This window comes from Papio anubis, chromosome 3 (genome assembly GCF_008728515.1).
Source record: "Papio anubis isolate 15944 chromosome 3, Panubis1.0, whole genome shotgun sequence".
Lineage (NCBI taxonomy): Eukaryota > Metazoa > Chordata > Mammalia > Primates > Cercopithecidae > Papio > Papio anubis.
This window is the reverse complement of record NC_044978.1, coordinates 148831601-148858971: the sequence shown is the minus strand read 5'-3', so window position 1 is coordinate 148858971 and position 27371 is coordinate 148831601. Positions and strand designations below refer to the sequence as shown.

Below are 27371 nucleotides of genomic sequence, written 5' to 3'. Positions count from 1 at the left end.
TCAACCACACGAAACTGCTGTTTCTCTAAGTCAAAAACAGTTGAAGAGAGTCAAACTGACAGACAGGCTGGGCAGGCAGATGCTCTTGTGGAGTAGTGAGGATCTGGGAGTGTGGGGCAGGGCCTGAGGGCAGAGGAGCAGGTATTTACTGATGAGTGTGGTGTATTTCAACGTTTAGAAAAATGGCTCAGCTCTACCATCAGCGCACAGTCCATGAGTCCATGCTGACTAAAGCAAAGACAAAGCCCAGGGGAAACGTTTGCTTTTCAATTGTCATGAGAATTCAAAGTGTGAGAATCCACAGCTATGGAGCAAGTGGGCAAGGAATCCCACACGCCTTAAATATCACTGAGGGCATGGTGTGCTATGGAGGGAATAACCAGTGCTCAGAACAATGACCCCAGAGTTTCTTCACTCAAGATTAAATTAATCTTCCATTTAAGATGACAATTTAGAATACATTTCAGGGTGAAAAAATACTCAATTTCATAAAAGTTCAACTTTGTAGCAAAGCGTTAAGGCCGGAGAAAGAATGACATAGAACAGACAAACAGAAGCACAGCAGCAGCTGCCAGTGGCCGGGGGAGGAGGGAGTGGCTACCTAACGGGTCCAGAGCTGCAGTTTGGGATGATATAAAGTTGTGGAACTAGACAGTGGAGATGCATGTTTAACACTGTGAATGTACTTAATCCCACTGAAGTGTGTACTTTAAAATGGTAACAGAACTAAATTTTATGTTATGTGTATTTTACCACAATTTTTTTAAGCACACAAAAAAGAACAGACAATATTTGAGTGCTTTCTATACTGAGCCCTCTATGTATACTATGTACCAAAAATGCTGTGAAGTAAATATTATTATTATTATTTCTTCTCTTAGAGTCTCCACTCTGTTACTCAGGCTGGAGTGCAGTGGTGTGATCACAGCTCACTGCAGCTTTGAAATCCTGAGCTCAAGTGATCCTCCCATCTCAGCCTCCCAAGTAGCTGGGAACACAGGCATGTGCCACCATGCCTCGCTAATTTTGTTTTACCTTTTTTTTTTTTTGAGATGGAGTTTTGCTCTGTCACCCAGGCTGGAGTGCAATGGCATGATCTCGACTCACTGCAACCTTTGCCTCCCAGGTTCAAGTGATTCTCCTGCCTCAACCTCCAAGTAGCTGGGATTACAGGCACCCGCCACCAAGTCTTGCTAGTTTTTTGTATTTTTAGTAGAGACGGGGTTTCACCATGTTGCTCAGGCTGGTCTCGAACTCCTGACCTAAGATAAGCCACCCGCCTCGGCCTCTCAAAGTGCTGGGATTACAGGCATGAGCTACCACGCCTGGCCTTTTTAACTTTTTTTGAAGAGTTGGGGTCTCACTATGTTGCCCAGGCTGGTCTTGAACTCCTGGCCTCAAGTAATCCTCCCACCTCAGCCTTCCAAAGTGCTGGGATTACAGATGTGAGTCACCGTGCCAGGCTGAGGTAAATATTATTATCCTCATTTTACAGGAAGAAGCTGTACCTCATGAAACAAGGCAATGTAGTTTCCCCAAATTGCACACAACCAGTAAGCAGCGAGGCCAGGATTTGAACACCAGCTGACAGAGCTCCAGGGCTGGGTCTCTGCAACGCTTAGACCAACTCATGCTTAGAAAACTCACTCATGTGAAACTTGCATAGCTCAATAATGCTGGCAGCTGAGGTGTTAGAAAGCTTAGGTGAAGTCAATAAGAGAGTCTACGTAAATCTTGACTCTTCGAAGCAGGTTTTTTAATAAAGGATAGGAATACTGAATTGTTTTGGAACACTAAAAGGTCCATACCTTCATTTTTCATGATGTAGTGGACGATTTGCCCAACAGTGTCACTGTTTTCATTCATACTGTCGTTCAATTCTGAAAGAGAAAAGAGGAGGGGAGAACAGGTTACAACTGGTCACCAGCATCAAGTCAATCAGTCTTAGAACCCAAGACCTCACTGAACAGTTTCCAGGAGCCTCAGGAGATCACCCAAGGTGCTACGATTCTAGGCTTTCTCCCTCCAGCCCCAAACTTCCTCATGCATAACAAGCATAAAGAGAAAGTATCAGAGCTGTCCGTCTATCTTTTCTGAAGTTCAAATGCTCACTCACTTTCCAGACAATAATTTGAAAATGCATTTGTACCAGTCCTCATTATTATTTCTCTCTCATCATTTCCTTAAAGCCTTAGGAGAAATGGGAAGAAGAAAGCTCATTTAAAAAGAAAAAATTCTCCTTGGATTTTATTTTAATTGTAGACTTACTATATCAATTTACAATATTAATTTCCTTTTTAAATTGGATCATAATTCATCCATGTTCATCAGACTGTCCTATCCTCTGAAATACACTTTCAAATTACCTACATTCAGGGCTTGGTTATTTGTCCACAAACTCAGTTTACTTTGGGGACTCTGTACCAGGAGTGTACATGATGGTCTTTGGGAAAAAAAGCAAACCACTCCGAAACCAATCTGCAAAATCTGTTTCAATAAGACAAGGAGAACAAGGGAGGGTTGAAATACTCCATCCTAGTTCACAGAGAATACATCAAGGTGTGCAATGTCCTACTCATTTACAAGGAAAATGTCTTCTCCATCCAAAGGTCAGCTTTCCCCCAGGTGAACATGCATGTTTGGTTAGACAGCTCAGAAGCTGGCTGCTAAGCCAACCTACAGAGCATCTGGGAAGGAGGAGAGGGGGAGGCTCCACTTGCTGTTGACAAACACTTGGCTTCGGTTTGCTCACAGGCTCATACATGACTCATCATGCAATCCTATTCCTTCTCAGCCTCAAAGGTCAGTGGGGGTGGGAAAAACCAACAGTCCAGCAAGCTGGCAAGGAACGAGGAACCTCCCCCCAGCCAGTCCTGCTTTGCCCGAAGGGCAACCTACTTCAATGTCACCTTTCTCCATAAACTGCCCTTAGTGGGGCCGAAAGGAATAGGGGGAGTCACCTACTACCTCTCAAGGCCCAAGTCAGGAAACATCCCTAAAGATGATGGGAAAGAAACATCAGTGGAGAAAACAGGATTTCGTCTCCCAGGTTTTTCTAAACACTACCTTATGGCTCCACGTTAGGAGAAAAAGATGAGACAGCCTGAAGTTAGTACTAAGGCACCAGTTCTTGCCATACCTTTTTCTGCACTGTACACATGATCGTTTACTTAATGAACACGAATTCCAATCACAAATATTTAAGATAGAACTCCCCCAGCAAAAGCAACATCACAAACATGGTGAGTCCTATTTTAATTTTTCCTTCACTCTTATTCAAATTTGATTCCATAATAATAGTAAGGATTAATATTTAATGAGTGGTCATATATTCCAAACACCAAATGCATCTTTCCTCTAAATTTCACAGAAACCCCAAAGGGTGAGGACTGTTTTCCTCAGTGAAATTAAATTAAAATGTCAAATGAATAAGATTAAATTAATTAAAAATACATTTAAGTAAAATTATACAGAGCAGACTCAGAGTACACAATAACTTGTCTAAGGCCACTGGGCAAGAATGGGTGCCCTGTCTGGCAGGTCAGGTATTCAGTAAAGAAAGCAAGTTTTCAAACTAGGTATAATTACTGCGCATCTGCACTTATGCTACACTGCACCACCTGCCACTAAAATGGATCATTCTGCCTCAGAGAGATGGAAAGCATATATCACTGATTTCATATTTGAAAACTGTCTCCTCACCCCCAATAAAAAGAACCCTGGTTATTTACCTATCTTTTCAACCTTTTCTTCTTCGATATCTTGCTCTGCTTCTGTTGTACAACGATAGCCTTTCTTCTTAAGCAGGTGGCAAATGAGGACGCCGAAGAGACCCATGATAAAGAACACAGGGACAAGCGCATATGCAATATATTCTGGGTGTCCATTCCCAGTATCGTTGCTGGGCGACGGGGTCGTCTCTGTTCTGGAGTGCAATGTGCGGCTGCTCCCATTGTCTACAGAAAGAAACATGCATGCTGCATTAGGTATCTGTCCAGGGCAAGAAAAACCTAATGACTATCAGGTAAAGTTCAGAGTAAATCAGGGTCTGCTCCCAAAACCACAGGCCATGGAGACTGGTGGGTCTGGCTGCGGAGGCACAAGATAGCCCAGGTCTGGGCTCAAACAGTCTGAGTTTAACTCTGTTACTCATGAACCAGGTCCCACGCTGGGTCATTTTTTAAAAAACCCTTTGAAGACAGCTGCTTCTTCATTGTGGAATGAGTATACAGGGTTGTAGTGAAGGGTCCAGCACAGAACAAACACAAAAACATTACATGTAACATTACAAACATTACATAAACATTACATTACATTATAGCACGGTTCTTAGTGATTAAGAGAACGGCCCTCAGGACACTCAAGTTAATGCCTAGCTCCACCATTTAGCAGCTCTGTGACAATGGACAAGAACTTAATTAACTTCTTGATGCTTTGGTTTCTTATGAAATGGGCATACTAATACTACTTACCCACACTTCTAGGATTGTTATGAAGATGAAATAAATTATTACATGTAAACTAGCAATCAACATAGCAAATAGTCACCCACATGCCAGGCACCATTCTAGGCACTTGTGATGCAAGCACATCACACTGAGCAAAACAGGCAGAGATCATTGTCCTCATGCAGCTTACATTCTAGGAGGACTGAGTAAACTAGCAGATCTAGAGTATGAAGAGAGGGAAAAGTCAGGGATAGAATCAAGATCTTGGCCCGGGGCGCAAACATAAAAATGGAAGTGAGTGCACTTGTTTATCTGTTCACTAATCCCCATAAACATTGAACGCATGCCAGTTATGTGACAAGCACCACACTAGGTGGGAACTGGACAGAGTGATGAACAACGTAACGCAGCCCCTGCCATCTTGAGGCTTGTAGGATGGCATCAGAAATAGCCATTAAACAAGTATGCATGGGCCGATCGTGACAGATTGTGAGAAATGCTGTGGAAGGAACACACGGGGTACTAGAAGAGAAAAGAACAGTGAGGATCTATTTTATGACTTCAAGAATAGGGAAGCTGTGAAGTGGGTATCTTTTGGAGAAAAGGGGAAGTTGTTGCCTTTAGACATGTCAAAGTATCATATGAAAATATATATGAGAGGCAGTTTGATATCTTAGCCTGCAGGGGTGCCACATGGACTCCAGAAAGCAGTGAGCCTGGAGCACACAATTATACCATGTGGCCAACTGAGACAGCAGGAAGAACACACTGGGCTGGGCACAGTGGCTCACACCTGTAATCACAGCACCTTGGGAGGCTGAGAGGGGGGCAAATCACTTGAGATCAGGAGTTTGAGACCAGCCTGAGCAACATGGTGAAACCCCATCTCCACTAAAAATGCAAAAATTAGCTGGGCATTGTGGTACACAACTGTAGTTCCAGCTACTTGGAAGGCTGAGGTGAGAGGATCGCTTGAGCCTGGGAGGCAGAGGTTGCAGTGAGCCAAGATTGCACCACTGCACTTCAGCCTGGGTGACAGAGCAAGGCATCTCAAAAAAAAAAATTAAATTAAATTAAATTAAATTAAAAATTATTAAAAAGTTAGCCTTATATATGTTCCCGTCACACAGTAAGCACTATAAATGTGTTAGCTACCACTATTAGTATTTAGGCTGGGCACAGTGGCTCATGCCTGTAATCCCAACATTTTGGGAGGCCAAGGCAGGCAGATCACTTGACGCCGGAGTTCAGGAAGAATACACTGTGTAGCAAAAGAATCAGCAGAGCACCATGCCATGGAAAAATGAGGAAAGAAGTACAAAATGAAGGTGGGGGAGTCAGGTAGATGAGAACCAAAGAAAACTGCCGGGTTTGACTGAAACGAAGCTTCAGTATTTAGAATATCCTGACTGTGAAGGGATAAAATGAGGTTTTCTTCATCAAGGGAGGTTCACACACACTGCTCAAGAAACCCAGAAATTGGAAAGCTAGAGACCTTTAAATATAAGCTTTCTCAAGAGAATTTTGGTGAGAAAAGAATCCATATTGTAAGTGAGAGCGGCAGGAGGCGGCCAAATGCCCAGGCAGACAGGGGCGGGTCCCTGGTGAAACCCCACCTCCATGCTGAAGACAGTTTAAAGCCTGAAAGCCAAGTTACAATTAAATCCTCCGACCAGATGGAGGACTTGTCTTCCCGTTTGGTGCACTTTCCTCACAAACCAATCAGCACGCACCCCCCGTTCTGAGTCCATAAAAGGCCCCAGACCCAGCCACATGGGAGGAACTTCAAGTAGGGGAACTATTCCCTGGAACCCCACATTGCCTCTCTGCTGAAAGCCATTTTCATTCCTCAATAAAATTCTTCTCTGCCCTCCTCACCCTTCAGTGTGTCGTGTATCCTCATTCTTCTTGGGTGCACTACAAGAGCTTGGGAACTGCTGAAAGCGGGTACAAGCTATATCATAGGGGAGAGCTGAAGCCCGCCAGCGTGGCCAAGCGAGGCCTGGGCAGGGCTTTGCCAGCCGGGAGGTCCCCAGTTCACAAAGTGACCCCAGTTACAAACTCCTGCATCATAATGGGAACAAATACCTGGTATGAAATGAGCACAGTTCATCACAGCAGCAAACAATATCAAACAGAAGTTGATTTGCAAACCAGAGGCCACAGAACAAAGGCTACCTCTCTTTCACATGGAAATATCCATTATCTTTGAACATGAAAGGAAATAATTGGTTTCTTAGGTTTGTAAGAGGCTGCATTCATTACTTTATCAGACAACCTCCAGAATTTGAAATAGCCTGTGTTTTCTGATTTCTCCCTGAAGAATCAATATAATAAATAAATCCCTAAATATATGCAATATACCATCTAAGTTAGGGTTTAACCTCATGGCTTATTTTCAATAAAAACCAGAAATATTTATTTAACTCCTTTTATGGTCCTAAAACAGTAAGTTTTCTTTATTAATTCCTTTATATAACACATATTCCATGCAACAAGAATAGGTGAAGTAAGCAGCACGCTGAGATCAAGGAGCTTTCCTCAGAATCACCGTCTGTTTCAATCTGGGGGTGATAATAAATGCTTTTTGGGGAGACAATGGGAAACCGATGAAAGCAGAGGGGCTCAGAATTGGAGTCAAACACCTCCTTCTGACTCAGGTGATTGAGAAGGTGTCTTTAAGGGAGGAGACCACCCCTCATATTGCCTTATGCCCAGTTTCTGCCTCCAAAGAAAGAAGAAGTAAAAACTAAAAGGCAGAAATGAAATCCACAGGCAGACAGCCGGGCGCCGCACCCTGGGCCTGGTAGTTAAAGATCGACCCCTGACCTAATGGGTTCTGTTATCTATAGATTACAGACATTGTATAGAAATGCACTGTGAAAATCCCTATCTTGTTTTGTTCTGATCTAATTACCGGTGCATGCAGTCCCCAGTCACGTACCCCCTGCTTGCTCAATCAGTCACGACCCCCTCACGTGCACCCCCTTAGAGTTGTGAGCCCTTAAAAGGGACAGGAGTTGAAAAGGGGCAGGAATTGCTCACTCGGGGAGCTCGGCTCTTGAGACAGAAGTCTTGCCGAGGCCCCTGGCCAAATAAACCCCTTCCTTCTTTATTTCGGTGTCTGAGGAGTTTTGTCTGCGGCTCGTCCTGCTACATCTTCATCGTGAATTTGACATGCGGCAAACCCTTACAAACACTACGTATCTACAGAGCTCTGTGACTTACAAACGTGTCATTCACTTAATTTCATAATTATCGTGCCATGAAAAAACTGAAGACATGAATCTAAATTTGTGAAGCATACAAATTATAGGGAGATGCAATATAGCACTTGTTCGGCCTTTGAGCCAAAGCTAAGCCATCATATCCCCCGTGACCTGCACATACATGGCCGGTTCCTGCCTTAACTAATGACATTCCACCACAAAAGAAGTGAAAATGGCCTGTTCCTGCCTAAACTGATGACATTACCTTATGAAATTCCTTTTCCTGGCTCATCCTGGCTCAAAAGCTCCCCCACTGAGCACCTTGTGACCCCCTGCCCCTGCCCGCCAGAGAACAACCCCCTTTGACTAATTTTCCTTTACCTACCAAATCCTACAAAACAGCCCCACCTCTATCTCCCTTCGCGGACTCTCTTTTCAGACTCAGCCCGCCTGCACCCAGGTGATTAAAAAGCTTTATTGCTCACACAAAGTCTGGTGGTCTCTTCACACGGAGCGCATGACAGTACTCAGATTAAAAGCTCAGACCTGGCAGAAATAACAGACAAGTTATCTGGCCACATACTACACATGTCATCTTAGGCGAGCAATTTTAACTGTTCTGTACTCTGTTTCCTCTCATAAAAAGGATCAAAATCAATGTGACTAATCTGTGATAATTTTAAAGGATGGCCCTGTGAAATAAAAATCTAATCTTGGACCCCAATTTAATATGCAAAAGGAAAAAATTAAGCTGAAAGCTGAGTCATTCAAGAAACTGCCTTTCCTTTTGTTCTTAGGCAGATAGCTACCGATAAAAGGTTAAGCATCTGCACAGGTAGCTAGCTACTCCATGCTCACCTTATCTTAGGTAAAGTGTTGACTGACTGACATAATTGACTATCACCCTGCTCGCTCCTTTTCCCTTGCAACAGGTAGATTCAGTAATGTGGCCATCTGCTCCCTCTTTCCTCTTTAAGTATTGAAACCCTCAAAATCTTCTTTGGAAAATGCCATGAACCACAGATTGTTCCTGTGGATTTGAGATCCTTTTCTCTGGGCATGTCCTTAACCTTTGCAAAATAAACTTCTAAATTGATTGAGACCTGTCTCAGATACTTTTTGGTTTCCAGCTTCAAAATTATTGGATACTGCTTCTCCTGAGAGGTGAGGTCTGTATCTCCTTCCCTTACATTTATACTCTTCTCTCCCTGACCCACAGAATGTGTTGGGAGTGATGCATTATCACTTTGCAGCCTCAGGCAACAAGAAACTGACAACGTCCACTTTCTGTTTCTTGGGGCACTTGCTCCTGGAACCCAGTCACCATGCTGTGAGGAAGCCTAAGCTTCCCTGCGGAGAGAAAATAGCAGGCATCAACTTATCAGCCAGTAATAGCCATAATAAAAGTAGATCCTATAGTCCCAACTGATGCTGCATGGGGCAAAGATGAGCTGTCTCTGATGAACCCTGCCCAAATTGTATAACAGATCCTTAAACACAAGAAATGATTGCTGTTTTCAGCCGCTAAGCTTTGGGGTTGTTTGTTATACAGCAGAAGTAACTGGAAGCCTGCTGCATGGTGTCATTGTGAAGATTAAACAATATTAATAGGTAAAGCATTCAGAAGAGTGTCTACAAAAAGGTGGGCACTGCATTTTAGTCATAATCATAAAAGACCTGCATTATTTAGTAAGATAGCTGCTAGCCACATGTAGCTATTTAAATGTAAATTTAAGCCAAATCAATATAAATAAAGTTAAAAATTCAGTTCCTCAGTTGCATGAGCCACACTTCAAGTGCCCAGTGGCCATGTGTGGCTAACTGCTACCATACTGGACAGGCCAGATAAAGAACATTTCCACCATCCCAGAAAGTTTTTTTGGACAGCGCTGTTGAGCATTATAAAGAATAGCTAACAAGAAAGATGCAGGGTGGAGAATATATTGTGATCTACCTTAACAATCCAGTGAAAAATAGCTTTTAAATGACAAAGTGACTATTCATACATAATGTCTAAAACATTTATAAACTTCAGTAGGTGTCAGGCCTCTGAGCCAAAGCTAAGCCATCATATCCCCTGTGACCTGCGCGTACACATCCAGATGGCCGGTTCCTGCCGTAACTGATGACATTACCTTGTGAAATTCCTTTTCCTGGCTCATCCTGGCTCAAAAGCTCCCCCACTGAGCACCTTGTGACCTCCTACCCCTGCCCGCCAGAGAACAACCCCCTTTGACTGTAATTTTCCTTTACCTACCAAATCCTATAAAACAGCCCCACCCTTATCTCCCCTCACTGACTCTCTTTTCAGACTCAGCCAGCCTGCACCCAGGTGAAAAAAACAGCCTTGTTGCTCACACAAAGCCTGTTTGGTGGTCTCTTCACACGGACACACATGACAGTAGGTTTAATTTTCCTTCAATTTACACTAATAATTTGCTGAGAAACACTGTATCCCTCCTTCTTCTTCACCCCTAGCTGAATCATGTCTAAATCACAAACAATTATTTAGTCCAAATAGCAAAGGTTGTTGCATTATTTATAAAGGTCAAAAAACAGCAACACCTGCATATTTGCAATGAGAAAATAAGAACATATCTAAGTCACTGTGTTTCATTTGATGAAATAACATGCACTATTTAAAGATCTACGAAATTTTTTGTGAAGATATGGGAAAACACTATGACCCAATGTTGAATTTCAAAAGCTGGACTCAAAATCTTACATGCACTACGATCCAACTAGTTTTTTTAAAAAAGAAAAATACATGAAGATACAAAGCCAAAACCAAAATACTAAGTGATTCTGGGTGCTAAAATAATGAAATTAATTTAATTTTTTCTTTATACTTTTGTGTAACTTTCTAAAATGAGTATGTACTACTTTTGTACCAAGATGGTAGACACTTTAAAAAGTATGTAGAGCAGAGGCTGTCAGTCATTTGAGAGTCACAGACCCCTTTGTGAGGTCTGAGGGATGCTAGGTTTCCTATTTCGAAATTTTGCCTCTCGGTTCTCTGAGTTCTTGAACCCAAATTAATATAAGGGCAAGTGATGTAATAAGAATGACGTCCAAGTTTCTGCTTGAGCAACATAGTGGACATGGTCCCATTCATTGTGATGGGAAATATCTGAAAATAAGTTTGCTTGGTGTTATAATTTGAATTTTGTCACTCCCTCCTAAATTTATATGTTGAACTCCTAACCCCCAATACCTCAGAATGTATTTGGAGATAGGAACTTCACATAGGTCATCTAGTTAACATGAAGTCATCGGGATGGACCCTAGTCCCATATGATTGGTATCCTTCTGAAAAGGGGAAATGTGGAGACAGACACAGGGAAAACAATGCATGAAGAAAAAGGCAAAGATCTGGATGATGCTTCTTTTACAAGCCAAGGTACACCAAAGATTGCCAGCAAATCACCAGAACCCAGGAGAGAGGCATGAAACAGATTCTCTCATAGCCCTCAGAAGGAGGCAACCTTGCTGACACATTCCTCTTGGACTTCTCTGTTATTGAAGCCACCCTGTCTGTGGTACATTGTTAGGCAGCTCTAGCAAACGAATTCACTTGGCCTCTCGAGGACAACATCACAGTTCAGTTTTGAGGCAGAGATAGAGGTAAGCAGGGGACATCCAGATGGAAATACACATTGAGCAACTGGATCTGCTCCACTCAGAAGCTCAGGAAGAACAGCCAGAGCTCCACTCTAGGATGAACAGCCAGAGCTCCACTTTAGGACAGAGAGGAAGGAGTTTCAAGAAGAGGTAAGTAGTCAGCTGGATTCGATGCTATAAGAGAGTGCAACTAAAATACAAAGGAAAATGGTGCCACTATTATATTAGATCGTATTAAGGCTTCTCAAAAGGTTGAAAATATAACTACTATGTGATCTAGAAATCCCACTTCTGGGTACATATCCAAAAAAAGGATTGAAATCAGGATCTTGAGGGCACTCCCATGTTCTCTGCAGCATTAGTTACAAAAGTCAAGATGTGGAAGCCACCAAAATGCCCATTGATAGACAAAGGGATAAAGAAATTGTGGCATATGAAAATGGAATATTATTCAGCTTTATAAAGAAGAAAATCCTGCCAAATGTGACAACATGGGCAAACCCTGAGGACATTATGCTAAATGAAATAAGCCAAACACCGAAGGACAAATACTAGATAATTCTGTTTTTATGAGGTATCTAAAATAGTCAAACTCATAGAAACCAGAGAGTAGAATGGTGTTTGCCAGAGGCTTGGCACGCAGGGGAAAAGGGATAGTTGCAGATCAACAGGCATAAAATATAAAATTTCAGTTACACGAGATGAGTAAGTTCTAGAGATCTGACAATACTATATTGTGCACTCAAAAATTTGTTCAGAGAGTAGACCTCATGTTAAGTGTTCTTACCACAATTTTTAAAAAGAGAGAGAAAGAAAGAAACAGACAACCTGCTAAAGTTTGAATATGATCTGTCCCCTCCAAAACACATGTTGAAATGTGGTCTCCAGTGTAGCAGTGTTGAGCTGTAGTAGGACCTTTAAGAAGTGCTTGGGTCTTGGGGATTCCATGCTCATGAAGGAGTTCATGCTCTTCTCACAGAAGTGAGTCAGTTCTCATGGGAGGGGGTTAGTTACTGGGAGTGCAGATTGTTATAAAAGCGAGTTCAGCTTCCTCGGCACTTTCCTGCTTCCTTTCTCACCATGTGATTTCTTCCATTTTGTCACTGATGTCATGAAGCAGCAAGAGGCCCTTACCAGATATGGCTATCCAATCTTGGACTTCCCATCTTCCAGAACTGTGAGCTAAATAAACCTCTATTCTTTACAAATTATGCAGTCTTGGGTATTCCATTATAGCAACAGAAAACTAACGAAGACACAACCCAAGAGAAATCTTTAGAAAGAGGCTGGAGAAGAACTCAGATAAATCAGGCCACATAGAAATTCCTAAGAATACATGGGAAACCTTCAGTTTCTAATTTAGGAGCAGCTTGGGATTTTTAAACTTCTCCCTTGTTGGATTTTACTCCCTGTTTGTAGTTTCTTGAAGTAAACGTTCTTTAAAAATTCTAAAGATAAAGTAAAACAAAAAATGAAATAAATAGGCAAAAATAAAATAGAAAGAAAAACAATCCACAGAATATCTTTGGTGGCCTTGCTGGAGCAGTTTTCCAATGAACTGGATGGCAAGATGCAAGCTGGATTCCCTGGGTTCAGGAACAGAGACACTGAGCTCACTGTGCTCCTTCCAGAAGCCCAGTCTGAGCAAGCAAGGAGGGTAGGGTAGTTCACCCTCAGGGTGAGGGGAAGAAATTTGTGTTTGGAATTTAAGTGGATGAAACCAAAGTATTTATATGTAGAAGGGATGGAGCAAAAGGGGGAGAGAGAGAGGGAGTATGAAGCAATGGCCTTGAGATGATTTCCATATGAAGGAAGGGAGTTAAATATCGGAATAGAAAAGGATACACTTTTTCCTGAGGCCCTTCTTTATAGTGGGTGGAAGAAAGTTGCGGGAACAGGTGCCTCTGTTGTCTTTTAACATAAAAAGCAACGCCTGGTGTGGTGGTTTACGCCTGAAATCCCAGGATTTTGGGAAGGCAAGGAGAGATTACAGGTTTTGTGAAACCTCATCTCTACAAAAAAATCCCCCAAAAAATAAGATAGCTAGGAGTGCTTGTGCGTACGTACCTGTAGTCCCAGCTACTTGGGTGGTGGCTGAGATGGGAGGATCAAATGAGGCCAGGAGGTGGAGGCTGCAGTGGGCCATGATGGTGCCACTGTACTGGGAGGGTGGGTCAGCCTGGGGGGCGAGACCCTGTCTCAGCAACAACAACAAAAAAAACACAAAAAGCAATGGTAAGCCAGTGTAAAATACACCTGCAGTCCCAACGACTGGGGAGGCTTGGGTAGGAGGATTACTTGAGCCCAGGAGTTCAAAGCCAGCCTAGGGAACAGCCAGGGAGGAAGCAATGACATCTGTTGGTAACCAGGAAGGTGAGGACAGAAGAGGGGACTTCAGCAGACAGTAGGCTCAGCAGAGAGGCCGAAGGGAGGTGTCAGGGAAAAGAACGCACAATGGCATTCAGGACACAGCTGAGATGTGCACCCCAAATCTCTAACTGTATGAGCCCACTCAGGGAGTGCCATGCAGGCTGGAAGCCAAGCAGAATAACAAATCAGGATCAGAATGGAAAGCAGACAGAGCTAGAGTACAAAAGAGAACAGTTTAGGGTGAGATGGTTCCAGAATCGATGATGTCTGATTCACACTAGTTTATTACAGCACTATCAATACTAACAACAGCCGCCACCACAAATGTGGAGCATTTATGAGCCAACACTAAGCTAAGCATTGAATCTTCACAGTAAACCTACAAAATGGTTACCAGTGTTATCCTCACATTACAGATGGGGAAACAGAAGCACAGAAAGGTCAGGCAATATTCCCAAGGTCAAGGTCACATGGCTACCAAGTGGCAGTGCCTGGATTCAAACCAGGCAGTGTGGATCCTGCGTGCTCAAACACGCTTTCTCTTACTCTCAGTGTCTGCGTACTTAAAACATGACTTCGGAGAGAGTGCTGTCCATCTACCAATGCCTAAAGTACATTTTCATTACTTTTCTTTCAACAATATTTCATCATTTAGCCACTTTTCTGTTAAAATGCTAAATGATGGCCTATTCTCTCCTATTTCACAACTTGGTTTAGAATAAAGCCTCCTCAAACTTCAAAACTATGGATTCCAATTAGCACAGCAAGAAGCAGGATATGTTTTGAAAATGCTCCCACCAGGCTCCAAAGCAGTTTTACCAGACGAACAACCCAAAAACTCTACTATTTGCCCTTATCACCAATCAATCACCCTCCTAACTCCCAAATCACAGCTCATCTTACGCAGGTCATAACCTGGGATCCCTACAGCCTTGCTGCCTCTCCAAAAACAAGCCCAACACTTCATTTTGAGAATCTTCTGCACACAGCAAGAGCCACTGAAACAGGCAGAGCTTGGCTCTAGCTGATAAGTGTGATTCTCTTCCACAGCACCACAAATAAAAAATGTACAACACAAAGGCCAGTGTTTGGCCTTTGGGTTTTTCCTGGGCCCAGTGCGCTTTGGTAAGTTTGCTGTATTCTGAGGACCCACGAGGTATGTGTGTTTTGCCAAGATCCTGTTGAGATTACAACAGGGAACTGAGGAGGAGACATGAAGCATGGCTGGAAGTCAACCTAAAAAGTCAAAAGCAGTTTTCTAGCTTGTTTCCAAGTAACACTTGCATTTCTAACTGACCCCAGTGGTCAGAGGAGCTGAGACAGAATGGCAGGGAAATGGCATTCCTCACACCCAGCGGGCATGGCTTGAAGGTTGCTAACATTTTTTGGTCTAGATTACCAAGATGGCTAAATGTCTAAATGTTCATTTCTCAAAAGGGGTTTTTCTTCATTCACCATTGCTACCAGCTCCCTCTATGATACTGAACAACTCACTTCACCTCCCTGGACCTCAGTTTCCTCATCGGAAAAATTACAAGCAGGAGCTGATGTCCTTCATGGTTCTCAGAATTCCACTATTCCCCAACCTTCTGCAGCCTCATCCACAATGCACTCAGGGCTGACACTGCTGGAGATGAAGACACAAGTCCATCCTCCATGTCCACAAGGCCAAATCCAAACAGCTCTCAAATCCAACCAGACTCCAGACGAGGCAGCCATTGTAACCTCTCCCAAGCAGCTTTTTGCCGACCAAGATCAAGATCAAGAATGGTTCTGATAGCAATTCTTCCTTTCCTTACCAGGAAAGGGTGCGCATTCTCAGAAGCTAGGGTTTCCTAGCAAACCGAACCAACAAACTCTTGATGGGAAAGGGACTTGGTTGATAAGTGGGTAACCCACATCAAGGTTAGCTGGAATATAGCTTTTAAGCACACACACACACACACACACACACACACACACACACCCTTCTTTTTTTTTTTTTTTTTTTAAGCAAACATTCAAATCATAGTATCTGAGAAGGGCCTATTTTTTGGTGTAGATTACCAAGATGGCTAAATGTCTAAATGTTCATTTCTCTAAAGAGGTTTTTCTTCATTCACCATTGCCACCAGCTACCTCTGTGATACTGAACAAGTCACTTCACCTCTCTGGGCCTCAGTTTCCTCATCTGAAAAATTACAAGCAGGAGCTGATGTTCTTCGTGGTTCTCAGAATTGCACTATTCCCCAACCTCCTGCAGCCTCATCCACAATGCACTCTAGGCTGACACTGCTGGAGATGAAGACACAAGTCCATCCTCCATGTCCACAACGCCAAATCCCAACAGCTCTCAAATCCAATTGTTTCATAACCCCTTTCACAGCAACATCAAATCTGACAAACTCATCTGGTAGCAAACCCTGATGTGAGGCTATTTACAATCTCCATTCCACTTAGTTTGCTGCATAAACATTAATGGATCTGATTAGACCCCTCGGAGGGGGTCACATCATTTAGAGTTTAGACTACCAGCCCCAAGGGTTTCCGACTGTCACAACACTGAGAGTAAGGAGATTGCTGAGGGTACTGCACTTGCTCAAGGTCACATGGTTAAAAACTGGTAAGAGCCTGGGACAAAAATCCTGTTTCACGACAGAATCTGTAACTAGTCCACCTACTGCCTCTCAGTCCTACTTTGGTAGAGCTAGGACCTATTATCTAGTCAGTAGTTAGCAGCTTACTACTAGTGCAAAACAACCTCTTTTAAGTTAATTCTGTTTGTTTTTTGAGACAGAGTCACTCTGTCACCCAAGCTGGAGTGCAGTAGCAGGATCTCAGCTCACTGCAACCTCCGCCTCCCAGGTTCAAGCAATTCTCCTGCCTCAGCCTCCCGAGTAGCTGGGATTACAGGCGCACACCGTGAGGCCCGGCTAATTTTTTGTATATTAGCAGAGACACAGTTTCACCATGTTGCCCAGGCTGGTCTCGAATTCCTGAGCTCAGGCAATCCACCCTCCTTGGCCTTTCAAAGTGCTAGGATTATAGGCATGAGCCACCACACCCAGCCAAGTTAATTCTTTAAATACAGTTTAAATAACTGCCCACAATAATAAAAGAAGAGAAACCAAAGCAAGTTCTACAAAATAAAATCATCCCCAAATTATTCCTATTTGGTTACAGAAATAACTAAAGTCAGAGTCTCTAAGACCATCTACCCACAGTAGCAATCATAAAGACACAGCATGTGCCCAAGCTCAAGAATATGTTGTAGAGAGAACAAATGGGCTTAAACGGAATTGGAGAACACTGTTAGTCAGTATATAAATAAGTGCTGAACTCTGTAGTGAAACTTGAAGCAGCTACCGGCTTGCGATCAATTCCTAGACAAACAGGGGCTACAGCCCCACCTTTCCCCGAAAAGGCAGCTGTGACTGGGCAGGGAGGGGTCTACCAGATGGCACCCACCTGCCAAAGTCCAGCCACCCATGAAACAAAATCCCACCCACCCATGAAACAAAATCCCACCCAACCCCAGCTGCATACAGTTCCTCAATTACCTGTATTGTGTTAAAATTCCTGAAATGCTACCACAAGACAGGAGCACTGGAGTCTGATTCTGGGTTCCAAGACCACTCTGGGAACAGATGGAAGCCCAGACAACTTCCCCAACAAAACGTGCAGAAGTCAGCAATGCCTAGCGATAAAAACTTATTTTCAGATGCATTTGGCTAACGGGTGCCTTGAAAAATTATCATTACTAATGATAATTATCATTTTTAATGGGAAAATGCATCTCAACTTACAATCTAATTACTGAAATGTAGTATTTGGGGCATAACCTATCCTTAAGCTGGGGCTTCCTTCTTAAATGTCACATAGGTTGAGAAGGGAAGTAACAAAGATGATCCAGAAAGAAAAAGGACTTTATGCTGACCCTCAACAGAATAACTGAATTTGGCTGGATAAAAAGGGAACAGGACACTCGTGACAGGCAGCAGGCTGGGGCACTCAGAGCATTCCTGAACCCCAGGTTGCTACCAGAACAAAGGACTGAAACTCGAGTGATGTCAATATAAAGAAACATCTTAAAAAAAAAAAGAAGAAGAAGAAATCTAAATATTTACCATCCCTGGCTTTAATTTGAACTGAAGGGAGAAAAATAACTTTGCAGAGTCAGAGAAAGTCCCTAGCCTACTCCACGCTGTCTCAGGTTTACCATTTGAAGTTATTTCTTAAAGCCACAGAACTCCAACACAGATGACAGCTACAGCCACCCCCATCCCCCCATCTCCCCCACCTTCCACCTTGCCCAAAGCTCCATCTTGGGAGGAAATTAACTCTAGGATCTCAGTGTCTTGAGAGGCCAAGGACCTCAACTTCTGGACTCTTCCAGAGTATCTCAAACAATGGTTTGCATTCAGGATATAACAGAAGGCTCATCTGACCTGGCCTCACCCCAGACTGGAACAAGGTCAGCTCTCCAGTTATTTGCTTTGAGACACAGGCCAGGAAGCCACCAACTGTGCCTCTAAGACAGAAGACTGAGGAGATTCCCACAGACCCTTGCTGATGGCGGCACCCATCACTGGGGTCCTCAGAGAGGGGTGCGAGGAAAAGCAATACCCGTGGGGCTCAAGGACTGGGAGGGCTCCCTGCGGACTCTCTCCCCATCTTCTTTTCCTGTTCTCCAGCCCCTCCCTCCCTCTTTCACTGCCCCTCCTCCTTTTGCTATTTTTGGTGCTGTCCATTTGTGGACTTTTCCAAAGTCTTTATTTACTGATAGCACTGCCTGTCTCCTGGGAAGGGGCTGGGTGGCTGCACAACAGGAATGGAGAGAGACTCTGACTAACGGCCCTTGCGAACCTTTAAAATTACACATTATGTCCATTCAAGAAAGAAATGGAATTATTTAGAAGCCATTTGTTTGAAGCGACCTTAAAGCAACAGGGCTTCAGAAATCTAATATTGCTTCAGATTATTTCTGAAAGGTGGTACATCATAAAGAATGAGTTGCTACTTTAAAATAATTGTCAACCGCAGCATTCACGGGGTGTTGGCAGTGTCAGGCACTGTTCTGGATGCTTCCTGGGCAATCTCATTCTACCCTCGCAGCATCTGTAAGGAAGTGTCTCTCGTTACCCCCATTCGCAGACGAGGAAAATGAGGCACACGTGTTCAATAACAAGCCTCGGTGTGTAGGAGGACAGGATCCAACCCAGACAACGGAATCCCGGAGTCCACACTCTTAGCCATGCTGCTTAACAGTGTCTGTAAGTGGCGGTGGCCTTGGGTTTTATCTAGTGACCCACGCCTTTAGGTGGCTTTGTTAAACTATCACCGATGAACCACACAGCTGGGCTGCATACAGGTCAACATTCACCCACCCAAGGCCCTTAAACACTAAGAAGCTGCCTCTCTCCAACGACACTATGGTATATGATTAACACTGGAACGTGCACATAACTTCTTGTGGTGTAAAAATCATCTTCATAAAAAAAAAGATTGAAGTCAGTTGTAGGTGAATGAAATTTGTGCTGACTTCATTTTTTAAAAATCCTAATAGCACAAAATTTCCCAATATTAATTTTAACTGCAAAAAACAAAACATTGACTGGGCACAGTGGCTCAAGCCTGTAATCTCAGCACTTTGGGAGGCCGAGGCGGGTGGATCACAAGGTCAAGAGATCAAGACCATCTTGGCCAACATGGTGAAACCCCATCTCTACTAAAAATAAAAAAATTAGCTGGGCATGATGGCACGTGCCTGTAGTCCCAGCTACTCAGGAGGCTGAGGCAGGTGAATTGCTTGAACCCAGGGTTGAACCCAGGAGACGGAGCGTGTAGTGAGCAGAGATCGTGCCACTGTGACAGAGCGAGACTCCGTCTCAAAGAAAAAAAAAAATCACTCATGTATAAACTACTTCATCTCCCTCTATACCTATCATAAAGGTAAATAACCTTTCTCTAGCTATTGAAAAGCACCTTATTCACTGATGTATGTGTTCACATTATTGCTCCAAAACTATTATTCAATGGTTGCCACAAACATAATTTGTACCAGCAATGTTAATTACATGGCACCTAAAAATCTTTCAGAAAAAATATTTTAAAAGAAAGGAAAGGAATAAAGACAATTTTCAATCATACACATGAAATAGGGACACACAGTACAAGATATAAAAGTTCCCACCCAAATAACACGCTTTTCAATGCACTTTCACATTCATTCTTTTATTTGAAATCCCTAATCCCAAGAAGTTAGGTAATATCATCATTCTGTAAATAAATCAGTGCCCTACATGATATCACTGGGTGGAGGCAGAGAAATGAGCCAAGCAGAAGAACCAAAGCTTAGGAGGACATATTCCCCACCCATCACAACAGCGCACCACTCAGACATACCACAGTCAAAGGCAGGAATCCCAACAGGACGCAGAACTCGCCGGAAAACCCTGACTGAAGTCAAACACCTCTTTCCCATAGTGGACGTGGGGAAGTGAAGGTTTGTACCTCTAATCCCTAACACAGTTCCTGCAACACAGTAGGAGTGCCTGAAACATCTGCTCCAGCGGACATGTGAAAGCAAATTATCTTATTGCGGAAGGGCTGCCGGGTAATCAAGTCCCCAAGTTCACTGTAACTTTAAAAGCAGTTTTGTTAAGACCCTATTTGGTAGAACAGAATGTCCACTGTACTTACACCCCATTTGCCAAATACCCACAGCTTTTACAAACATAAATAAGTAGATTCTTTTCAGAGCTGGACAACTGATACACCCCACAGCTTCACACCCTTGTTGGGTAAGTCTTTTCTGAAGGATGTAAATATACCAGCATGCTCCTGGATTCACCAAAATCAACAGACGGTTCCAGTTTGCAAAGATTCGAAAGAAAGGCTATAAATAGCAGCACATTCCTAAACCCAGCATGGGGAACTAGCTCTCAAATGGATTTTCACAGGACTCCAATTCATCCCCAACTGCCAGATCCATAAGAGAACGCTAAATCCAAGCTTACACAACCTCACCAAAGGCTACTGCCCAATTTCCAAATGGCTGCGATTCCTAACAGATCTGTTCATGTACATTCCTTGCAAGAGGACAAGCAAGAACTAAGTTAGAAATTATTTAAACTATGGGAGGAAGGCTAAGTAGCAAGGGGCAGAAAAAAAACATCAAATAGGAGGAAACATGCCATCTCAGCCCGTCTCCAGCAGCAACGGGAAGAACTGGGGTCAAGGGGGTGATCCTTTAGGAAATCAGTGAATTCCTTGGAGCTTACAGAGAGCTGGTGCAGGAAACCAATCCTTGGGGAGCTAGATCCCTGGTTTCTGGGCACAACTGGCACCTGTTAGGGTTGGAAGTCCAGCCAAGTCATTTCCACCCTGCAGAATAGGACACAAACTAATCACATGGGGAAAAAATGGGTGGTGCTGAGCCGGCTGGAGGGAAGCAAGGGTGTCAGAAAGGAAGACTGACCCAGCTCCCAACCAGGCAGAGGGAGAGAGGGAGATGGTGACTGATGTCCCAGTGGAGTGTTGGGGGTTTATGAGTTTCATATCCAGGGCCTCTAGGATGCTCAACTACTTTACCACCAACTGCTAACAGCAACTAACCTTTACTGGAATTTTTACTTACATTATCTTTTCTTATCTCCACAACTCTGAGATAGGTGTTATTATTAAACCCATCTTAGAAATGGAGACGATCAAGAACAAAGTATTGAAGTTGAAGTCACTCATCTAGGGAATGGCTGGGCCAACATTTGAACCAAGGTCTGTTGCAAGCAGGGCCCAAACTCTGAAGCAAGACTACTCCCTAGGAAGCAAGGAAGCAAAAGCAGAAACTGGCTTTTTTCTTGGCTGCACTGTGTTCAATTTGTTTCCTAGCTGTGAGGCCCTAGGCAAAGTCAGTTAGCATCTCTGTGCCTCAGTTTCCTCATCCATAAAATACTAATAGTTTCTGAGCCTTATATGAGATTACTAGGGTTTATCCAAGTTAAGTACTCGATAAATGCTAGCCATTATTGCTGTGATTATTATTATCTGTGGTAATAAGAGCAAAGCAGTTGCTATCCTCACCAAGCTCACAGCTCAGCTGGGGATATAAACTAAAACATCCAGAAAAGGACAAGGAGTCACATGAGCTGGAATGCAAGGGGCAGTGTTAAATGTGGGGTGCAGAAAAGGTAAGCCCTGGGGGTGAGTGAGCAGCAACCACACAGCGCTGCTCAGGTGGCACCACAAGGCCAGTCAGGCACCCACATCCCCGCGTGCAAGCCAGTGTTTCCCTTCCTTCCAGGAACAGGAAGCAGATAATGACTAAACAGAGAGCTACAAAAGTCCCTAACGGAGGGTTTTCCAATTAGTCACAGGTTAGGTCAGGCAATGTTCCTGCAAGACAGGCACATGGGCTGGCTTCTGAGAACGCAGGAACTGGAAAAGGAGGATGAGTAAATGTGGAGCTCCAAGGATATATCCCAGCTGAAGTCCCCTGGTGCAAAGTCCCCGCTACTGCTGTTAGAGAAAGGGCAAGGTAAAGGGGGCAGTGGGAGAGAAAATAAAGGTCACTTCAGAAAAGGCAAACAAAGTAACGACTAAACTGAAGTAATCAGGAAAATCCTAGACATAGGGAAGTCGATGTTAAGGAGGAGAAATGAATGTCACTCGCATGAAACCCAAATAAGAATTCTGAAAACCAGTAGCAACCAGTGAGACACATAGAAAAAAAATACTATTAATAATAGTCACATATTGATGCATAATGTGTATACACAGTTACGATTTCAAGCACTTTTCAGATATTAACTCATTTAATCCTTACAATAACTCTATGGGGTAGGTTCTATTATTTCCAACCCCACTTTGAGATGTAAAACTACAGAACAGAGAGGTTAAGTAAACTATGCCAGGTCACACAGGTAGCAAGTATCAAAGGTGACTTTAATCCAGGCACCCTGGCTCCAGAACTCCACATTCTGCTCCATTACTGGTGAAATGTGAGAGCTCACAGTTTCAACATTCAGTAAAATTCCATGGAATGGGATTCTCCATAGCTGATCTCTATTCTAGATACTACAGTGTTCACGTAGTAGAGTCAGAGAAGGTAGAAAACCTTCAGATGATCATCATCCATCTAACCCAACAATAAATCTAGAATGACAGAATGGCATTTCCAAGTGAGTCAGTTACTAGGAAGAAAAGGTACATTTAAAAGTTACATTCTTTCCAAGTCAATTTATCTTTTTTTTTAAAATCAAGTGCTAATTGCTAAAAAGTAATTCTGCTGAATTAAAATGCTACCCTGATCTACATATAACACTGATGAAACGGTTACTTCTCAGAAATCCTAAACTTCCTTTTGACTCTTAAAACAATAGAAACACTTTGTATGAAGGGATCAGATTTGTCATCATCCACTTTGTCCAAAATGATCTCAATTATGAATTTAAAATGTTAAGTGAAAAAAGAAAAACACATACAAAGCAGTATTTAGAGCTTAAATGGTCCCAGTTTTTATAAGAAAAAAAGACATCAAAATGTTATCAAAGTGGTAAGATTATAAATCATTTTTTTTCTTTTTAGTGTTTTGTGTCTTAGCATTCCCCACAATTTCTTTTATTTTAATTATTCACAGTACAATCACAAAATGTTTTTGAAAAAAGGGAGGAGGTGTACATAGAAAAAAAGAAACCTGTTAAAAAATACCTCCCAAGTATAGTTAACATTTATGTTTTATTGCTGGATGGGGTATTTTTTTCTTTTTGCAGTTTCTAAAATGTCCTGATTGTAATCAGTAGGTTTTTTTTTTTTTAAACTGTAAGTAATAGACAATAAGGAGCTATCATTACTATAAGGTTGAACCATATGAAATTGTCACTGTAGTATTAATATTGTAGACAGCAGTAAACCTGGATACTGGAAATCCCTTAGTAAAGAGACTACTAAACCTACAATCCATCATATTGACATTTTAGATGTTTCCATTGGCTGCAGGCTGAAACAGTGTTATGAAATATTTGGTCAAAACCACAGGAAACAACAGTCAAAGAAAACCATATAGTAGTATAACTTCTACTTTATTACACTATAAAACACCATGTAAACACATAAATAGTAAGAAACAGCCTGACAATTTTTTTCTTTCCCACTAAATCTTTTTTTTTGAGATGGAGTCTTGCTCTGTCGCCCAGGCTGGAGTGCAGTGTCATGATCTCTGCTCACTGCAAACTCTGCCTCCCAGGTTCAAGCAATTCTCCTGCCTCAGCCTCCCAAGTAGCTGGGACTACAGGCGCCCGCCACCACACCCAGGTAATTTTTTGCATTTTTTTAGTAGAGACGGGGTTTCACCATGTTGGCCAGGATGGTCTCGATCTCCTGACCTCGTGATCCGTCTGCCTTGGCCTCCCGAAGTGCTGAGATAACAGGCGTGAGCCACCGGGCCTGGCCACCCCACTAAATATTTTAAAAACACTTTTGAGTGTTTATCTTCTAAATAGTAAACTATGCAATTTCAGAGAGATTATTCCAGCCACAATGTTTTCATATTATGAGTTGGTTTTTCCCAATAGGAAAGACTTATCTGTTCCATTTTTCCAAAACCCAGTTCTCCAACACCAACTGGGTGTCCCACAATTCAATTAAATTCTGACACCACCTGGCATTTAGTGCAGACTCCACAGGTTAAACGCTCAGTCCCACAAGACTGACCCCACTTCAGATGCCAGCTGCAAATGGGGTCCCCAGGCTAACTGCACTTCTGCCTAGGGACTACAAATTGGGGCTTTCCAGGACCCCCATCAATAAGTTTGGCATTTTGCTAGAATTATCAGAGGCATTCGAACCAGAGCGACTCCATCTTGAATAGGGGCTGGGTAAAATGAGGCTGAGACCTACTGAGCTGCATTCCAGGAGGTCAGGCATTCTAAGTCACAGGATGAGATAGGAGATCAGCATAAGATACACGTCACAAAAACCTTGCTGATAAACGGGTGCTGTAAAGAAGCCGGTGAAAACCCACCAAAAGCAAGATGCCAGTGAAAGTGGTCTCTGGTTATCCTCACTGCTCATTATATGCTAATTATAATACATTGACATGCTAAGAAACACTCCCACCAGCACGAGACAGTTTACAGACACCAGGGCAATGTTGGGAACTTACCCTATAGGGTCTAAAAAAAGTCGGAAGCCTCAGTTCTGAGAACTGCTCACCCCTTTCCTGGAAAACTCATGAATAATCCACCCCTTGCTCGGCATGTAATCAAGAAATAACCATAAAAATAGCCAACCAGCAGCCCTCGGGGCTGCTCTGCCTGTGGAATAGCCATTCTTTATTCCTTTACTTTCCAATAACCTTGATTTCACTTTACTCTTTGGACTTGCCCGGAAGTCTTCCTTGCGCGAGGTCCAAGAACCCTCTTTTGGGGTCTAGATCGGGACTCCTTTGGGTAACAATGACTCACAGAATTCAGAAAATCCCTACACTTATGTTTTATTTTGAAGTTTTATTTATGTTTTTATTTTTATTATGAAGTTTTATTATGTTTTATTATGAAGTTTTTGTTATGAAGCATAGAGTTTTATTATGAAGTTTTATTATGAAGCATACAGCTCAGATGCAGCCAAATGGTAGAGATTGATAGGGCAAGGTATGGCTGGGGAACAGCCATGAAAACAGAACTTCCAAGCCCCCTCCAGGAACGCCATCCTCCCAACACATCCATATGTCACCAACCCAGAAGCTCCTAGCCTCCTTGCTGCAGAGTTTTAACCAAGTTTTTACTACACAGGTTTGACTGATGAAATTGTTGGCTGTTGTTGAGTGAACCCAATCTCCAGCCCCTTTCCCTTCCCAGAGATCAGGGATTGCAGCTGAAAGTTCTAAACCTGTAATCACATGGCTGGTTCCCCTGGCAACTAGCCCCCATCCGCAAGCTACCTGGGGGCCCGCCAAGAGTCCAAGGATCACATTAGCACAAACTCAGGTATGGTCTAAAGGAGCTCATTATGAATAATAAACAATGTTCCTATCACTCAAGAAATCCCAGGGGTTATTTTTAGGAGTCCCAGGAATCAGGGACAAGATCAAATATATCATTTTTATTATACCACATTGACTCAAAGTCAAGAGTCTTTACTCATTAATATATCAAGATGACGCACTGAACCAGTGTGGAAAAGATCAACCTCAATCACAATTTTGTGGTGGCAACAGATCAACTACCATATGGTTCAAGCAAAATAATTCTCTTTCCCTCCTTCAAGTCTTCTCCCATCCCTATCCCTCCCACCCACCCAGGAACTAAGATCCACCAGATCTACTTAGTTTGTGTAACTACTGTTTCCATAATATGTCAGCATTGGATGTACACTGAATGACTTTGAAGCTGGTTAGTTTTCCTCCCCCAAAATCTATTTCATCACATCATAAGAAATTGAGAGACGGAGAAAACTCACCAGAAGTGACAGAGATGGAGCCCTTAGCCAAGCAGGACTTACAAATCATCCCAGTGCTGATACGCATGGTTTATTTAGAGATTGCCCTAACACTGACAGCTCTCCAGCCTGGGAAAGAGAAGTAAACAAGGACAAGACCCACAACAGGGCCAAAAAATGAAAATACACCAACATACTTCCAAAAAATAAATGTTTAATGGGTGAGAATTCAGTAGTCCGGACCATGTGTGGTGGCTCACGCCTGTAATCAAGAATTCAAGAGACAAGCTGATGTGTATAATTTCAAGGTATTTACTCTAACTTAAGAAAAATACATAATTAGTGAGCTTTAACCATTAATGAACACTTCTTGGCTTTCACACCATCAAGCCATCAAGACTATACACTTTTTTTTTTCTTTGAGACAGGGTCTCACTCTGTAGCCCAGGCTGGAGTGCAGTGGCACCATCACAGCACACTGCAGCCTTGAACCTTTCGGCTTAAGCGATCCTCCTGCCTCAACCTCCTGAGTAGCTGGGATGAAAGGCACATACCACCATGCCCAGCTAATTTTTGTTCTATTTTTGTAGAGACAGGATCTTGCTATGGTTTTCGGGCTGGTCCTGAACTCCTGGCCTGAAGAGATCCTCCTGCCTCAGCATCCCAAAGTGCTGGGATTACAGGTGTGAGCCACCACGCTAGGCCAAAACTATACACTGAGCACTTGTTTCATGATTCTCATTTCTGAGCACTCCTTAAACTTTGAAAAACTGTTTCTATCTGCATATCATATGGATTGCATTAAATCTATTCTGCTGCATAGATCCTATTTGTGTTACTTACAAAGGACTGCATTATTTGTTTGATGGCTCGCCCTCTGCTTTCCTACCACCTACACTTCTGCAGATAAGGAAATGGGAACAGCTATCTCAACCGCCCTGCTGACAGCACAGGGCCCTGTCCCCTTCAGCTCAGCCTCTGGGGCTCTTCTATCACATAGCAATGCCTGGGGGCCTCTTCTTGTCCTCTGTTCTCCACAACTACACAATAAAGTGCAGTTTCAGGAGCTCTGTCGCCTAGCCTCAGTCTCTCCTCTGCAGCCTCATCTCGTGTGACTTCCTCCGAGGAGTCTCTGCCACACCCAGTCTGCACTAACTTCTCTATTCCTACCTCTATGCCTTTGCACACAGGCTGTTTCCTTTGCTCAGCACATCATTCCATACACTTCCTTTTAAGGTCCACTGAAAATGCCAAGTTTCAGGCTATGAATGAAGTCTTTTCCATCCCCCTTATCAGAAAGAAAGTCTCC

At 43.0% G+C, this 27371-nt stretch overlaps 1 protein-coding gene across 5 annotated transcripts in view; it reads right to left on the bottom strand.

Annotated features, from left to right (window-relative positions):
* The window catches only part of RELL1 (RELT like 1), a 92573-nt gene that overhangs the window by 52567 nt on the left and 12635 nt on the right, over positions 1-27371 (bottom strand). For 4 of the 5 annotated variants that reach the window (XR_646864.3, XM_003898568.3, XM_009206653.3 and 1 more), the window contains exons 2-3: positions 3732-3956; positions 1809-1880 (exon numbers count right to left, since the gene is read on the bottom strand). Coding sequence is in view for 4 of the 5 variants with exons in the window: in XM_003898568.3 (XP_003898617.1) it covers positions 1809-1880; positions 3732-3956 (297 nt within the window). In the remaining variant the exon portion in view is untranslated. Of the gene's footprint in view, positions 1-1808; positions 1881-3731; positions 3957-6326; positions 7164-27371 lie in introns of those variants that run through there. The other variant, XM_017958630.3, reaches the window with a different exon arrangement.